The sequence below is a fragment of the Syngnathus acus genome, chromosome 5 (genome assembly GCF_901709675.1).
Source record: "Syngnathus acus chromosome 5, fSynAcu1.2, whole genome shotgun sequence".
Classification (NCBI taxonomy): Eukaryota; Metazoa; Chordata; class Actinopteri; order Syngnathiformes; family Syngnathidae; genus Syngnathus; species Syngnathus acus.
Window position 1 is genome coordinate 11,264,008 of NC_051091.1, and position 17,436 is coordinate 11,281,443.

At 43.9% G+C, this 17,436-nt stretch overlaps 1 protein-coding gene across 2 annotated transcripts; it reads right to left on the minus strand.

Annotated features, from left to right (window-relative positions):
- Positions 1–8,497: 8,497 nt before the first annotated feature.
- LOC119122926 (ras association domain-containing protein 1-like) lies at positions 8,498–17,321 on the minus strand. Of its 2 annotated transcripts, XM_037251619.1 has the most exons (7): positions 17,029–17,321; positions 14,252–14,607; positions 13,350–13,474; positions 9,814–9,918; positions 9,417–9,708; positions 9,229–9,344; positions 8,498–9,129 (listed from the first exon to the last, which is right to left on the minus strand). In XM_037251619.1, exons 1-7 carry the CDS (start codon positions 17,067–17,069, stop codon positions 8,983–8,985), a joined length of 1,182 nt encoding a protein of 393 aa, XP_037107514.1. In that variant the 5' UTR covers positions 17,070–17,321; the 3' UTR covers positions 8,498–8,982. The 2 variants fall into 2 exon arrangements, with proteins under 2 accessions (XP_037107514.1, XP_037107515.1); XM_037251620.1 differs by lacking the exons at positions 13,350–13,474; positions 14,252–14,607; positions 17,029–17,321 and adding an exon at positions 11,964–12,403.
- Between the last annotated feature and the right edge of the window lie 115 nt (positions 17,322–17,436).

The window sequence follows — 17,436 nt, forward strand, 5'->3', positions numbered from 1 at the left end:
CATCCAACCATCCATCCATTTTCCGTACCGCTGTATCCCCACGGGGGTCGCGGGCTTGCTGGAGCCTATCCCAGCTGTCATCGGGCAGTAGGCGGGGGACTCCCTGAACCGGTTGCCAGCCAATCGCAGGGCACACAGAGACGAACAACCATCCGCACACGCACTCACACCTAGGGGCAATTTGGAGCGCTCAATCGGCCTACAAACTTCCATTCAGTCCATATTTTTCCCTCCGTCAACTCGCCCGCCACTTTGGCTGCTTCACTCCATGTTTTGCATAGTAGACCATTGTCACTCCAAAAAGAGAAAATCCCACCCAGCTTCACCGTTTCTTCTTGTATTTGCACACACTCCGACAACCATTCCATCTTAAAAGAACCGCGCCATCTCTTATTTACAGTACTTTGGCTTGACGAGTGGATGCGTCGCTGCTCGTTCGTTTTGCCATGATAAGGGGTTAGCTAACTTAGCATTTGCATCTCTTGACTCCGCCGCAGTGTCGTTAGCTAGCAAACCTGCACGGACGGGACGGATGGGTAGGACACATTTTCAGGCACTGTCAATGCTATGATTGGCTATGTAGCGTAAGTGAACCATATAATATTGGCTGGCGCACGAGCGAAAAAGAAAAAAAAAGAAAAGAAGGGGAAAAAAAGGGACGGATTACCTGATGCACGCATAGGTAACGTGATCAATGTTAATTAAGGTTGTTGGACGGACCGGACGGTGTTGGCAAAAGGTAATGATGTTGAGTCTTCGTGTTCATCATGGATCAAAATAAAAGACCAAAGAAGGCATCAGGTGCCCAGTCCCCCCCCCCCCCCCCCCCAAAAAAAAAGAAGAGGAGGAAAAACGGGCAAAAGATAAAGGTAGCCGATGCAGGTTTTCATGAGGAACGTGAGAGGCTATTTATTAGCCTCTCGCTCATATGTTGCTTTAGAAATAGCCACAGAAGAGGACTGTTTTTTGAATTGCTTTTCCTTAACTAGCAACTCATAGAAGTGGGGTCATGAAATGAATTGCAACCGAGTTTGTGTTTGCAACATAAAGAGCAAGTTGACACAGACAGTGTGGATCGGTCCATGCTAACTTTAAGTAAGCGAATGCAGTGTTTTTCAACCGGGGTGCCGCGCCACGCAAAATATTGTCAGGGGTGCAGTGGGGAATTCTCCAATTTGTGCGCCCGTGCGGTGTAGCGCCCGGCAGTGTAATCATATCTTCCATATCTGAAGGTGGCAGCAGCAGCAGCAGGTAGCGATTTGCCTCGTGCTTCTGCAAGAAAGAAATTTGGCGACGCAGCGGCAGGCAGGTATATGGGATGCCCATGCAGGTAGCATTGACGGCGACGTTGTCATTGTGGACAAAAGTCAAAGTCTGCTTTATTGTCCATTTCTTCACATGCCAAGACACACAAAGAAATCAAAAGTACGTTCCCACGATCCCACTAGTACACAATATACATACAAGTAAACAACACTCAAAAGAAGAAGGCACAAACAATGAATGAGTAAGCGCGATGAATGAATAATAAAGAACACAATCAATAAGAGGAGCAAAAATGGAGCAAGTGTGCATCCAGCAGACAGTCAGAATAGAGCGCAAAAGTGCAGGACGCTGCGCAGAAGGGGGCAGAGAGTTCAGGATCCTAACAGCCTGGAGAATGAAGCTGTTGGTGAGTCTGGTGGTGCGGGAGGGAGCGAGCGCAGGCTTCCCAGAGGGCCGAAGATCGAACAAAGAGTGAGCGGGGTGACTCGCATCACACACAATCGTGGTCGCCTGGCGGGTGAGATGGGAGGTGTAAATGTCCTTCGAGACGAGTCGGTCGTGACAGTGATGGAGACGTTTTTGAAGAGAAGAAATGCTGACACTGGTGTGCCGTGAGAGATGTTCAGCTGTGCCGTGGGATTGTCCAATCTTCATTACGGAGCGCATTGTAAACAGGGTCGCCAAACCACGGGTCAGTTCAAAGTCAAAGTCAAAGTCTGCTTTATTGACAATTTCTTCACATGCCAAGACACAAAGAAATCGAAATAACGTTCCCACTATCCCACGGTGACAAGACAGTTCGCGCAAGGCCTGGTCAGCCACTTGCTAATCGTGCATGAATCTTGAGATTTCATATGGCGTCTGTCTGATTGTATTGCATCGGCACATATTCCGTTTACGTGTGTGTTGCTGTGTGCTTTTGCTACCGGTGACGGACACCGTGACGGACGGTTGTGGTGCGTTCGGGCTCCAATGGAAACCAGAGCCTGCAGTTCGACCGGAGAACCTGGATTGGTTATTTTTCACATACATCAAATAAGCAGTCAAGTCGAGACACCTCCACTGTGATAGCCACTCAGCTGCTGTCAGAAGACAGATTGTCTTTCAAAGTGACTTTGTTCTGATTGTTGCAATATTTATAGACCTAGTCTAAAACGGTCAACAAAATCACGTTGATTCTTTTCTTTGAATCACAATCACTTTCAATTGGTCATTTCTGACACCATCTAAAACCTTTTTGAAAAACGCTCCCTTTTATTTAAAAAAAGGAATACAATTGAAAGAATATTTAGTATTTATTTCAATTCAATTATTCGACTCTCCATACATATATATATATATATATATATATATATATATATATAGGAATAGGACTTTACGTCTTTCGTTGTAATATAACTGATTTTAATATAGGAGCATCACAGATTTTTGTTGGCGGTGTGCCGCGAGATTTTTTCCAATGAAAAGGTGTGCCGTGAATGAAAAAAGGTTGGGAAACACTGACCTCAACACTGCATTGATTGACATGTCATTTTATAAGCTGTGATGAATTGCATTTTGGAAACTTTGCAGCGCGTTATTTTGCGTATGTTCACGAATGCAAATGAAATGTGCGTTATGGTTCTTCTAATTGCGTTAACCCATGCAATCTAACGTATACATATATTGTATCCTCCACACGAATTCAGGGGCACTTTGGAAATATTTTGGAGCATCTGCTTGAGGAGCCGGATACTTCAGCAGCAGCAGCAGCAGCAGCAGTAACAGCAGTCTGATGACAGGAACCGGCCCACCAGGGAGTTGAGTCCGGCCCAGGGATAGCATTATTATTGAAAAAGAAAGAAAGTAAATGTGGTGAATGGTCTTTGTTGCTTGGCTCGTCTCCAAAAAAAACACTTGGTGGAAGATGGCTGGCCCAGAGAAGGAACACTCCAGTGACACACGGCTGTCCCAATGATGGTCATCACACACACACACACACACACACACATCTGGCTGTGGTGAAATTTGTCCTCTGCATTGAACCCATCCCCGTGTGATTTGGATCCATCCCCTGGGGGGGAAGAGGGGAGCAGCAGCAGCAGCAGCAGGAGGAGGAGCAGCAGCAGCGGTGCTGCCGCGGCGCTCGGGAATCATTTGGTGATCGATCCCCCCAATTCCATCCCATAATGCTGAGTGCCAAGCAGGGAGGCAATGGGTCCCATTGTCATAGTCTTTGGGTTTGAACCCACAACCTTCCAGTCTACCACTAGGCCACTGAGCTGGCCCTACACAACCTGTCTGAGAGCTCCTGCATCGCTCTACCCGCCGACTCCGCTCTGCTGACCCCCAGCACCATTGGGAGGATAGAGCCTTTGCCATTGCTGCCCCCACTCTCTGGAACTCTCTCCCCCTGAGCGACCGTTCGTAACGCTGACTCCCTGCGCTGCTTCAAACACCTTCCCAAGACCCACCTCTTCGACTCTGCACATGACACCGAACTCATCGTGTGTGTGTGCGCGCGCGCGCGTAATGAATTATGTAATGAATGTCTAGGTAAAGCGGCTTTGAGTTTTCTCAAAAGCGCTGTATAAAAGCCATCTATTATGATGTCGTTGTTGTTGTGTGACGGGAACAGACTGGCTTGTGGCATCGTGGAAAAAGGCTCGGGACGCCACGTCCCCATCAGTGGGACAAGTTTTTATTATTGAAGTGACCTCGTTGATTTGACTCTGAAATTCATCTTTGGGTAGATGCAGCCTGGTCATCCTAGATAAGGGAACCTTCCCATCTGTGGTCTCTTCTCATGGTTTCTCATTTCCCCTAGCTGGAGTTTGGAGTTTTTCCATGCCCTTTTGGGAGTTTAAGATCAGGGGATGTTTGAGAATATTTGCCATTTTTCACATCACGTCCTGAGTGTTGTTAGTCACCGAAATGTTGAACAGAGGCTGTGATTCACCCAAGTCAAATTCCTTGTTTGGCACGCTCAAACATGGCGAATAAAAAACTCTTGAATCTTTAGGATTTGAAACAAAGCAATAGTACATTTCTACCTAATTTCTACAACTTCAAGCTGATTTAATACATAAAAAGACAGAGGATGACATTTGATGGATTGAAGGACACCGTTTGTATTCGCTCTATGTCGAACCCGATTACAGAGGCGGCATCCGTGGCTCAGCGGCTAGACCAATACGTCCAATATTGCGCCGCCGCCGAGCCACAGTGCCCCATAATCGGAGTGCAAGCCTGAGAAACAGGTGGTTGATTTGGCGGAGGAACTCCATCCGTTTTGTGTTTCAACTGTGGGAAGGAGAAAAAAAACAAAACAAGCATTGATCCATTTCACCATTTTTGCTTGTGTTTTGAAACAATCGTTTCGTTTGTTCGTTCATTTCAAACGTGGGGGGGGGGAAATAAGATTACTGGACACAAATGAAAAGACAACTATACATGTATATACACTAATATAGAGAATACACATTTATATATATATATATATATATAGAGAGAGAGAGATATAGATATATATATCTATATATATAGAGAGATCTATCGTAGCAAGCAAGATATAACAGAAAAAAGAAACCATCAATCATATTCACATGGCTGCCCGTGTTGTGTAACAGGAACAGATGAGACAGGTGTAACATATTGTACCCGGCCTGTGGCCTGGAAGTCCACGTCACTATCGGCAGGGCGGACATGACATGAAACGCTTCCAAAAAAATAAATAAAAATAGCCTAGGGGCAGGACTCTCTGTGCGTGGCATTTTGCTGCCGAACTATTGTCAAACACGCTGCGTGCTGATTGACCATTTCAATCTGCTGACACACAGCTCGACGCTGATCCGACTGCGGAGGAGAAATGGAGCTGGAGACGATGCAGGTTACTATCAATACTTTGCTCAAGCTAGAGCTGTTTTTTCAAAGGCGGCCCTTACACTAAGCAGACTAGGCCGCAATAAAAATAAGACATGCTTTTTTTTGGGTTTGAATGACCCTTTTCTTTCCAAGTTGTTCGAACTCATATAAAAGCATAATTTGATATTAGGGGTGTAACGATTCATCGATACACATCGATTAATCGATATAATGCTCTACGATTTATTGGCATCGATGCTAAACGTAAACATCGATTTATATCGCCGTGTTTGACCTCGGACATTAGACGCGACTTTATTTTGAAATCCAGTTCATTGTTGCTTGCTTCCTCTTTCCGGGAGCAGTACGCGGCGTGTTGTGTTGTGAGCAGAGCAGGCACGTGAAAGGGGAGCCGACAACTATGCGGCTCCTGGGCTGGTGCTATGGCTAGTGTCCAAGAAGACGAGGAAATTCGCTCCCCTTTGGGCTTCAAGTCATTGTTTGGAAGCACTTTGGATTCCAAAGAAAAGATGGCTGAACGGACAATTAAAATTATTGTAAATAAATAGTTCAGTAATGCACTTTAAAGTTAATGGTATTACAAAAAAAGAAAGAATATTCATTTTTCTTTACTTACTTATATGAGAAAAAATATAGGAATTTGATAAAGTTCAGTGTTAAAATAAGCACTTTGTATACTACAATACTCTTGTAATTTCCTAAATAAAGAGTTTGCAGTACCTTGTTGATTTTGCGTATGAATTGTTATAAATCAGGATATTGTTCTATATTTTTTATTAAAAAAATATATATATATCGATCGTGGAGCACTATATCGTGATGTATCGTGAATGAATCACAGCAGGCTTTAAGATATCGGCAAATATCGTATCGTGACAAAACCCGCGATTTACACCCCTATTTGATATCCTTCATAAAAGGCACCCTCCATTTTATTTGAGCCATTATATCCCAATATGCATGGATATGAGTTAGAACAACTGAGAAAGAAAATAATAATGGCAAAGTATATATATATATATATATATATATATTTATTTTTATATATATATATATTTTTTTTTTTTGGGGGTGGTTGCCGGTCGGGCGGCTCGGTGACGCACTGGGTAGCACGTCCGCCTCACAGTTAGGAGGGTGCGGGTTCGATTCCACCTCCGGCCCTCCCTGTGTGGAGTTTGCATGTTCTCCCCGGGCCCGCGTGGGTTTTCTCCGGGCACTCCGGTTTCCTCCCACATCCCCAAAAACATGCTTGATAGGCCGATTGAAGACTCCAAATTGTCCCTAGGTGTGAGTGCGAGTGCAAATGGTTGTTTGTCTCTGTGTGCCCTGCGATTGGCTGGCAACCGGTTCAGGGTGTCCCCCGCCTACTGCCCGATGACGGCTGGGATAGGCTCCAGCACTCCCGCGACCCCCGTGGGGACTAAGCGGTTCAGAAAATGGATGGATGGATGGATGGATGGATGGATGGATGGATGGATGGATGGATGGATGGATGGATGGATGGATGGATGGATGGATGGATGGGTTGCAGGTCGCCCCCAACTGTTCATTCATAAAAGGCACCCTCCATTTTATTTGAGCCATTATATCCCAATATGCATGGATATGAGTTAGAACAACTGAGAAAGAAAATAATAATGGCAAAGTATAGATATATATATTTTGGGGTGGTTGCAGGTCGCCCTACCCCAGGTTTTTAGCTTGTATTTTTTTAATCTTTTTATTCTATTTATTTTTTTTATTTCATGCACTGATCGGTTGGCACTTTTTAAATTTCGTTGTACATGTGTGACAATGACAATAAAGATCTATTCTATTCTATTCTAAAATGTTCGTTTGTGCTGCTACGATTTCGTAGATACGACACATTTATCGGATAGCGAGGACGTCACCCAGACCCCCCCCCCCCCCCCCTTTTACTCCAAATGACACAAACGATTGCTGCACAAACGAAGCACAAACGAAACAGACTATTTTACTTTTTTTTTTTTTTTTTTTTTTTGGGTGGTTGCAGGTCGCCGCACTCAACTGCAATGGCCTATTCTGCCTAGTGGTAGGGCCACCCTTGTTTAAAACCCTTGCATGACCGCCGCAGTCCAACAAATCCATCGAGTACAATAATCCCCTGGTTTCGTGGCGGATAATTGGTTCCAAAAACCACCCGCGATAAGAGAAATCCGCAAAGCAGCGTCACCCTCTCATCTGTGCATTTGTTCACGTTATAGACATTGTTGTGCTCTCATAGTGGTGTTATGTTTCCCCCCGCTGTTCGTTTTGGGACTCACAGGGTCCCTGCCGATTTTCTATGTGGGCGCGCTCTGAATAAAACTCTCTCTTCCGGGGCAAGTTGAGCAAAGACGAAGACGTGTGTGATTCTTCCTCCGTAACAAACGTCACGTTTATCGGTTATCCTGCCCTAAGATGACGATGTCAACAACATTTCTGTGCGTGTGTGTGTGTGTCAAGAAATGTATATGAATCCATTTAGGTGCATATTTTATGACTAGAACATGAAGTCATTGTTTCAAACACGTAAATAATACAATAATAGTATAAACATGCAGAAAATATTGTATCAATCTTGAAAATGTCAATATTAGTCACCAACGTATGTACGTTGGTGAAACGTTCACGTGTAACGGTTAGTGCGCGCGTGCGCAACATTGGGAGATGCGACGTAGCGTTGTTAACCTTGGTTGACCGGGGGCCTCTAGTGGTCACGATTCACCATAGCAGAAGTCAACATCCTGTTGAGCAGTGATCCCCAACCTTTTTTGCGCCACGGACCGGTTACGCGTCAGAAATATTTTCGCAGACCGGCCTTTATATAAATAGATTTATATAACTAAATACATTTATATACATTTATAATAAATATATGAATACGATTAAATAAAATGATACGACTGGCATAAAAACAAGTATAAACGACATTAAAATAAAACTCACCATTACATTGAATTAGTGGGAGCACTGAGCTTGTTTCTCAGAAACGAGCCGATCCCATCTAGGCGTAATCGGAGACAATGACACCCGAAGTGGTTAAGGTTTGTCTTTTAATGCAGGATGCTTGGTCTCCATGTGCCGAAGCAGTTTTGAGGGCTTCATTGCCTCGTTAGCTAGCCTGTCGCCACATATTGTGCAGAGTGGGCTTGGCGCGTCATCGTCTTTTAAATGCAGCTTTCCTTTTCCTAGAAGTCGTAGTTTTTTCTGTGTGGCTTGGCGGCCCGGTACCGGTCCGCGGCCCGGTGGTTGGGGACCACTGGTATAGAGGACATGACAGGACTGGAATGTGTACTTTCAATGAACACAAAACATTACATGTGTATCCCAATACTTGACTTTCAAGGGGATACGTATTCTGGTATTTTTACCTAAAGTTTATGAAAACAATCATAAGTGATATGTATTCTGGCATTTTCACATTACATGTTTAGGAAAACAAATCATGTATACACCTAAAATAATTTTAATATGCTGGATGGCAAAATAGTTTTCTAATTTTGGCGCCTCCTTATCGATACAAAAAAATGACATTGAATGGCTCATTAGGTAGTAGACAAGAACATCTGCCAGTCCTCCGTGGTCTCAACTCACTCTCTCAGGCACATCAGACTCTCCAGGTGTCAGGCACTGCTTCTCGCATCTTCTCACACGCACATTCGCGTCAGCGTTCTCTCTTGCACGCTCTCATCGTCTCGCGCCCCTTTCACACTCTCGTTCACCAAAGAGGTGTTTTTTAGTTTTCATTCGTTCACGGGAGCTTCACGAGCATCGGCGACTGGCTGTCAAGGCCACGGTCTAGCCAAAGAAGTGCTACGCTTCAGGTCTCCCTGTCACGTAGGAGTGTGTTCAGCCAGGGGTGGAGCCGCGCAAGGCCTCCTGCATCTTGGCTCGAGCCACTTTGTAGCGCTCCACGATCTGCTTAACATGCTCTTCTTCCTCGCGTTGGAGGATGAGCAGGAAGTTCTTCAATTCCGGCGTGGAGAAGGCATCCCACTGCAAACAAAGGACAGGGAAGACGGGATTAGCTGTAGCAGATTTGCATCAATTAACAACTTGAAAAAATTTGAATTCTAGCGAACAACAAACACTTACATTGACTTCTCCAGTCTCGTTCTCCTTCAGAACAAAGCTGAGCATTTTCTCATTGGGCCCAGCGCACAGTCGCAGAGATAGGGGGCGCTCATTGTCGGACAGTTTACGTATGTACACTGCAGGCGAAGACACAAGCTTAATTTAGGAACAAATTCCAAAGTGCAATTAAAAAATGATTTGCGCGATACCTTGGTCGTGGCGCTCGCTGCGTTCAAACAAAGCGAACTTTCCGGGGTTGTCGACAACGGTGAACTTTTTCAGCAGGGCTTCGATGACCTCGCGCGCCGACGTGCGGGAGCTGATATGCAAGTGCTTGGACGCGTCCTTGGGCAAGTAGAACGAGGTGCGCCGCTTCACACCGCCGCCCTTCCTGGAACTGGCGTTCTGCCCGCCGCCGCCTTTCTTCGGTTGCATGACGGACACAGGCCTCGCCAGCTTGAACTGAACTTTAATGAAGCCAGTATAGGAACCATCCTTGTTCTGTGCACAAGGACACATTTCTTAAACTGTTGCACGAATTTGAAATCCTGGCATTTGACCAGGGTTGTGTAGAATTTTGATATCCATTGTTAACTTAATACTCACCATATTCATGAACAGATTGCTATTGATCTGAGTGTTGTACTCCTTGATCTGCTTCTGAGTATCAGCAGTGGTCAATACCTGCTTGCCACATTCAGTTGGTTCATCCTATAAGGATACAGGAGAAGGGTGGGGTGAGTGTTTACACAGACTCAAACATAACAACTTAGTGCCTCCCATCCGGTCAAGCGTTAAGAATCAGCATGTCAACACTCCAAAAAAAAGAGAGAAAAAGACACGCATGTATGTTGAGTCATTTACTTTTCAGATTATAAATCACACTTTTGTTCATGGTTTGGTTTGTCCTGCGCTTTATGTAGATTAAAATTAGAGCTCAGACTGGCACCCGAAATCCCTGTTCCTAATTATGTGGATTTTCTTTTGGCAGTTGACAAATCCTTTTTTCGGTCAGTTTAAAAATACAGACTTTGCATGGGGCTATTTTTTTATGATTACATCAACAGTGGGATAAATGAGAACATGCTAATTATTCTTTCCTAATGATTTGATTATTTTCTTGCAATTTTCAAACATTTCAATACATGACCTAACTAAACACAACAGAATGACTCAATTTGAATGTTATTGGTCCAAGAGAGAATAATGCAAAGTTGTGTTTATAGCTCAAACTGTAGAGTCAAGGCTTGAAAGGGCTCTTTTGTGTGTTTGGCAAGCAGTGGTTGCATCAGACCCACTTCCTGCCAACGCAGGCAAAAGTGACGCTATCCAATCTTGTTCCGCGCCTGCGCCTTTGCCGCTGTGGGAGGGCTAATGGGAGGACGACGGGAAGGGTGGCTGTGGGCTGCTGTAGGTTAGGCCTGTACAACTTGCAGCTGTTTGCAATGATAGTGAACAAAAGCTCAGCCCCGTGCATTCCTTCAGCAAGTGGTCATGTAAAAATAGCCCCCGCCTGTGGGAGCTACAATACCCTCCCTTGTGTAGCAGACATCCTGTGAGGTCAGCTGACTAGTCGGCCAGTCACGTTCCAGTCATTACAGCTCTGGCGCTATCGTGAGCATGGAATAGGCTTTTTCCTGTTTGCACAAACCAATTGGCATTTCCTGCATGAGAATGCAACGAAGCAGCACATTTTATTTTCATATAAGCCACTGTCGGAGTTAATGTGGTCGTGTAGAGATCTACACTGGGGGGCTTTGAAGTATAATAAGATCGATTTTATCACTCCTTATGGCCGATTGTAGGGACGATGTGTTTAAGTGATGCTTTAAACCGGTCAATAAATCAGTAAGTCCCATCTGCAGCTTTCCATTAACACTGACCACAGTAAAACCAAACCAAGAAAGTAAGTGATGGTGTGTGATGGGTGTGTGGACTACTACAACGTAAAATTTCACAACATCCAATGAATCATCAATGATGCGAAAATGCAAAAAAATATCCTCTAAGTCAGTGAATGGTGGGTGTATACTTGGAAATATGAGAGCTCATGCGTCACCAAACATGGACTTCTAGTGAAGGCTGCGTGTTGGGTGTTAAAATGGCTTCTATTGGCATTTGGTTTATTATGTACAGCGTTACAAATGTACTTAATACCACATTATTGGTATTACACAATAAATTGCTATCAGAGTGTTGCGGAAGCACCACCACCAGAAAATAATTTCAAACACTAACGCTCTAAAAAATGGCTTATTTTATGGTTGTTTATTATGATGGCACAAAGCACAAACCGCCCAGGTCGGTCTGTGCTTGGAAAGCCTTTAATGCTGTCCAAAGGCAAAGGACTTTGCTTACGTGTTCAATACATCATAAATATCATAGACATGACAGTCAACGGTAGACATGACAGTCAACGGAGGAAGGGATACTGTAATGTGTCTGTATCAGCTCATGGATAGTTTCTTCCAAACTGGGACTAAACACAGCATCATTGATTACCACCAAAAAAGTTGAACGAAAAGAACACCATATTGAGTCGAATAATTATGTTTAACTCTGAAACGCAACAAAGTCAATCCATCAAGCGTTAACGTGTAACTGACAGCCCGGTTAAAAACGCATTAAGGGACAAATAGGAATTGTGAGCATCAAGAAAGAGGAAGCGAAGTGAAACTTCCACATTTAAATGTCCAGTTTGTTTATTCCCGATTTTATTCATTCTGTCGTTATTTTTTAGATTGGGGGGGTCTCACCTTCTTGACATGAGAGTTCGCTTTGCGGCCTTTGGGGAAGAAGGACGTGCGGGCGGTGAAATACTGCTCAAACTCCGTGTCGGAGTCGGCAGCTTCGTCGCTGCAGTATCCGCTGCTGGTGGAGCTGCCCCACGTCTTCTCGAAGGAAGGCGACTTGTCCGAGCTACTAGCCGTGCTTGACATGGTGATGATGGGGCGAGAATCGCTAAGCTACTTACGATTAATGATAAAGTCCAACTGAGTAATTAGTCTTGAAGCTAAAATCTTCTTGAAGTCTGTATTAACTTCAACGGCAAGCCAATATAAGGAGACGATCTACCTCAAAACAACTTGATAGACGCGTTATAATCAAAGAATAACCGTTAACTAATCTCTCTAGTAAAGTCTTCTAACGGCCTCGTCTCCCCTCTCCAAAAGTGTGACTGTGTGAAACAGGATGCACTTGGGTGGAGACCCCGCCCGGCCCGTAGCCACGCCCATTTGGCCGTTGGCTTTGGAAAATACACAAAACCAGCGCAGCACTTTCTGATTGGACGAGTGACATCCGGAAGTGACAACAGATACAGACACGCTTCCTAATTGCACGAGCGATGCCGGGGGGGTGACACTGGGTATTCTACGCATGCGCAGTGACAACCGTCGACCGTCTCGTGCTCCTATGTCGTCAAATGGGCGTCATTTAGTACAGTAAATGTTCAACAATTTCATTGCAATTCTGATCACTCATGTTTGAAAAACATTTTTGAAGTTTAAATTCAAACCCAAACAAACACATACTTCGCTGCATGCCAGAGAATGATGCACCTGTCTTCGAGGTGTTGGGTGATGCTGCTACAATAGGATAAATAATAATAATCTACTTGCAACCGATGTGAAACTGGCTGAACTGGTGATTCCACTTTCAAGTTATGCGGGATAGTTCGAATCTATGACAATGGTTTTCATTCAGTCCTGGCTTCCTCTCTCTATGCATAGATTTGTGATTAGGAAATCACAGTCTCTAACTGCATCTTTTACATCAATGGTGCCATGTAGGAAGTGCACTGAGGTACATTAGTATTACATTTAGGAAAACTGTTGTTATTTATATTATTTTTTTAATAACAATTTCTCTGAAGTTTTACTTGTCACAAGCCTGATACAGCACGTCAATGAGGATGAGAACATTTATCTATTGAGAAAAATTTACACAAGGTGTTACTTCACTGTTTCTCAACAGTAACGCATTTCCTTTACTTCCCTTTGCAACGACATTGGCCAGGCCTTTTACTGCTTTATATTTGCACATACGATCATTTGGAGGATGCTAGAGAAATGTGACAACTACGATAAGAGTGAAGTGGAAACTCCATGCTTTGCAATACAAGTTTGAAAAGGGTTTCTTACCACATTGGTGTCTGTTTCGATTGTGTGCTCCACAACCAAAGTGTAATCAGTGGAAGAACCTCGATCCCAGCTGCAGTCTAAGCGGATCAGGGGACGACAGCGGTAGTGGCACGTGAACTTGCAATCTGGAGGAACGGAAAGTTACACACACTTAATTCACAATTTATTGCATTGCTCTGTCACGTTAAAATAAAATCCTCTAGCGGCCATGATGGTCGTTGCAGTGGAGTAGAACCTGTTGAGGGTTGGTTCTAGTAATTTGATGACCAGTGCTCTACTAGAAAATATGACTACAAATATGGATAAAAATCCCTGATACTATTCATATTTTTTAAGTAGAATCAAAAAAATATTTTGGTCATTACTATTTACAATATTTAATGTCAAAAAGAACACAAACTCACAGATTTTTGTGCAGCTCTTTATGTGCATGTAGCTGTTTTTGTTTTGTTTTCCGTAATATGGTGGTCATACTGATAATTGTGGCAATTTTGGTCATGGTAATCCAGACACGAAATGTTTCATCTCTAACACAATACAATATGAATAGCTTTTAAGATCATATGACGTAGAATACTTTCAGTAAGATGATAGTTTGCCATTGTTCTCTCCTCAGGCCTGCTCTTAAGCATTAGCGTTGTTTCACAAGAACTGTACAGGCCGATGATTGCACATTCTACCTAGAAAACCACCATCCTATCTTTGTGTGGGCTTCTGCTGAAGAACAGGAAGTTCAAGACTTTGTTTCATTTTGAAGATAGAGTCCCATGCATGAGAAACATACAATGTCAGTGGGTTTGACATTTCCAAAAATGATTAATTAAGTAAGTAAACTTCATATTGTCATTTTATTTCATTGTCATGCATCTTCTCTTCGCACAAACACATAATGGTGGACTCACTGGCACAGCGCAAGCTCTGCTTGTAGAGGCCCCAGATGAAGTCCCCGCACAGGTCGCACCATGTGGGCTGAGAGTGGCTACAGGGTTGGAAGTCATGGCCCTCCCCGGTCTCCTCCGTCAGGTGCTGGTCCAGCTCGCAGCTGCTCAGGACCCGGATGATGCCCACCCGACTCAGCAGATCCGGCACCTTTCCCGGGCTGATCCTCAAGGCGTTGGCTCGCTCCAAACGCGGTGGGGAGCAGGGTGAGCATGCTCCGGTCAGCTGGATCTGCTCCCCGCCAGACCTCAGGTCACGCAGCTCAATCAACTCCCCCATGGACATTGTGTCACTCCTGACCTCTACACCTCCAATGTCACTAAGAGACAGAAAAACACACTTTCAAACACTGAAAGCAGACATCTTTATTTGACTTTGATATTCTTTAATTCTCATTACAGATTAATTTCAATAATATTGGGGGGGGGGGGTTTCAGTGCACCTTCAATCCTCGTTAGGATAAACAGTTCAGATGATAGACGGATGGATAGATGGATTTTTGTGTTTTATGAGATTCTATGAGATTTTGTGTTATATGAATATCACTAGTGGTACGCCGGCTCCCTCTTATGGTATGTGAAATACTCACTGAATAGTTTAGTTGTATTTCACTTTTTTTTAACGTTTCCTTTTTTATTTTTATATAGTTAACTGTGCAGTGTTAATTTTGAAACTATGCAAAACGTTGAAGTAGTTTATAAATACAGTGCCTTGCGAAAGTATTCGGCCCCCTTGAACCTTTCAACATTTCGCCACATTTCAGGCTTCAAACATAAAGATATAAAATTTTAATTTTTTGTCAAGAATCAACAAGTGGGACACAATCGTGAAGTGGAACGAAATGTATTGGATAATTTAAACTTTTTTAACAAATAAAAAACTGAAAAGTGGGGCGTGCAATATTATTCGGCCCCTTTACTTTCAGTGCAGCAAACTCACTCCAGAAGTTCAGTGAGGATCTTTGAATGATCCAATGTTGTCCTAAATGACTGATGATGATAAATAGAATGCACCTGTGTGTAATCAAGTCTCCGTATAAATGCACCTGCTCTTTGATAGTCTCAGGGTTCTGTTTAAAGCGCAGAGAGAACCATGAAGACAAAGGAACACACCAGGCAGGTCCGAGATACTGTTGTGGAGAAGTTTAAAGCCGGATTTGGATACAAAAAGATTTCCCAAGCTTTAAACATCTCAAGGAGCACTGTGCAAGCAATTATATTGAAATGGAAGGAGTATCAGACCACTGCAAATCTACCTAGACCCGGCCGTCCCTCCAAACTTTCATCTCAAACAAGGAGAAGACTGATCAGAGATGCAGCCAAGAGGCCCATGATCACTCTGGATGAACTGCAGATAACTACAGCTGAGGTGGGAGAGTCTGTCCATAGGACAACAATCAGTCGTGCACTGCACAAATCTGGCCTTTATGGAAGAGTGGCAAGAAGAAAGCCATTTCTCAAAGATATCCATAAAAAGTCTCGTTTAAAGTTTGCCACAAGCCACCTGGGAGACACACCAAACATGTGGAAGAAGGTGCTCTGGTCAGATGAAACCAAAATCGAACTTTTTGGCCACAATGCAAAACGATATGTTTGGCGTAAAAGCAACACAGCTCATCACCCTGAACACACCATCCCCACTGTCAAACATGGTGGTGGCAGCATCATGGTTTGGGCCTGCTTTTCTTCAGCAGGGACAGGGAAGATGGCTAAAATTGATGGGAAGATGGATGGAGCCAAATACAGGACCATTCTGGAAGAAAACCTGTTGGAGTCTGCAAAAGACCTGAGACTGGGACGGAGATTTATCTCCCAACAGGACAATGATCCAAAACATAAAGCCAAATCTACAATGGAATGGTTCACAAATAGACGTAGCCAGGTGTTAGAATGGCCAAGTCAAAGTCCAGACCTGAATCCAATCGAGAATCTGTGGAAAGAGCTGAAGACTGCTGTTCACAAACGCTCTCCATCCAACCTCACTGAGCTCGAGCTGTTTTGCAAGGAAGAATGGGCAAGAATTCCAGTCTCTCGATGTGCAAAACTGAGAGATATACCCCAAGCGACTTGCAGCTGTAATTGCAGCAAAAGGTGGCGCTACAAAGTATTAGCGCAAGGGGGCCGAATAATATTGCACGCCCCACTTTTCAGTTTTTTATTTGTTAAAAAAGTTTAAATTATCCAATAAATTTCGTTCCACTTCACGATTGTGTCCCACTTGTTGATTCTTGACAAAAAATGAAACTTTTATATCTTTATGTTTGAAGCCTGAAATGTCGCGAAATGTTGAAAGGTTCAAGGGGGCCGAATACTTTCGCAAGGCACTATACATACAAACAAGTTCAGTAAAATGTGCCTTTGCTGGATAAATGTTGGAAACAGCTGATGCATTCGTGTGTTAACAGAATTTTCAAGTTCTGGCTAATAAAAGACCCCCGTTGCTGTATTCTGTTGATTGTCTTTTTATATATGTTATATATATATATATATTTTTTAATTCTATGTACAAGTATGAGCTAAAAATTTGTGTTTTACGCTTTGAAAACAATGTTTCGTGCAGGGCACGAAGTGTACAAAAATAACTTCGATAAGTCGTGATGTCAGCAGACTGCAAAAAGTACCTCACCGCAACTAAGCTCATAAATAGCTGCCTTTTAACCAAACTATTATGCTGACCCATTTCGTTGTCACACTCTTTTCAAAACGTATTATTGGACGTTTTATCGCGGAGTCTGACTCACCCAATAAAGTCCGAAAGATAAGCGCTTTGTTTGAAAAACATCTTCCATTCGAAGAAGAAAACTTTCCGCGGCAGACATCTCCACCGGACCGGGCCGGGCCGGGGCCTCTTGTCTCGGCGTCCCGTCTGAAGGAACCACGCCGTCAACCTCGGTTGTTCCTCCCGGCTCGAACCGATGCCATCACGGAGGAGGGCATTCCGTTACAAACATCTGCCGGGGTTAGGTCGACCAGACAGGCTTGAAGTTTGAGGAGGAGGAGGGGGGGAAGGAGGAGAGGAAGACGAGGAGGAAGCATCAGCAGATGCGTTACAGTAACATCCGGGATGTTTTCAAGGAGGGCTGGGGGCGTGAATAAGCCCACCCACCTACAACATCCTTGATCATGTGCAAAGCCCCAACGTATTTGCA

Coding starts and splice junctions, on each gene's coding strand:
- LOC119122926 (XM_037251619.1), bottom strand. CDS start 17,069: ATGTTTTTCAAACAAAGCGCTTATCTTTCGGACTTTATTGG. Junction 13,475..14,251: donor GCAGAGCTTGCGCTGTGCCA/GTGAGTCCACCA, acceptor CCGTTCCTCCAG/ATTGCAAGTTCACGTGCCAC. Junction 9,130..9,228: donor ACGAGACTGGAGAAGTCAAT/GTAAGTGTTTGT, acceptor CTTTGTTTGCAG/TGGGATGCCTTCTCCACGCC.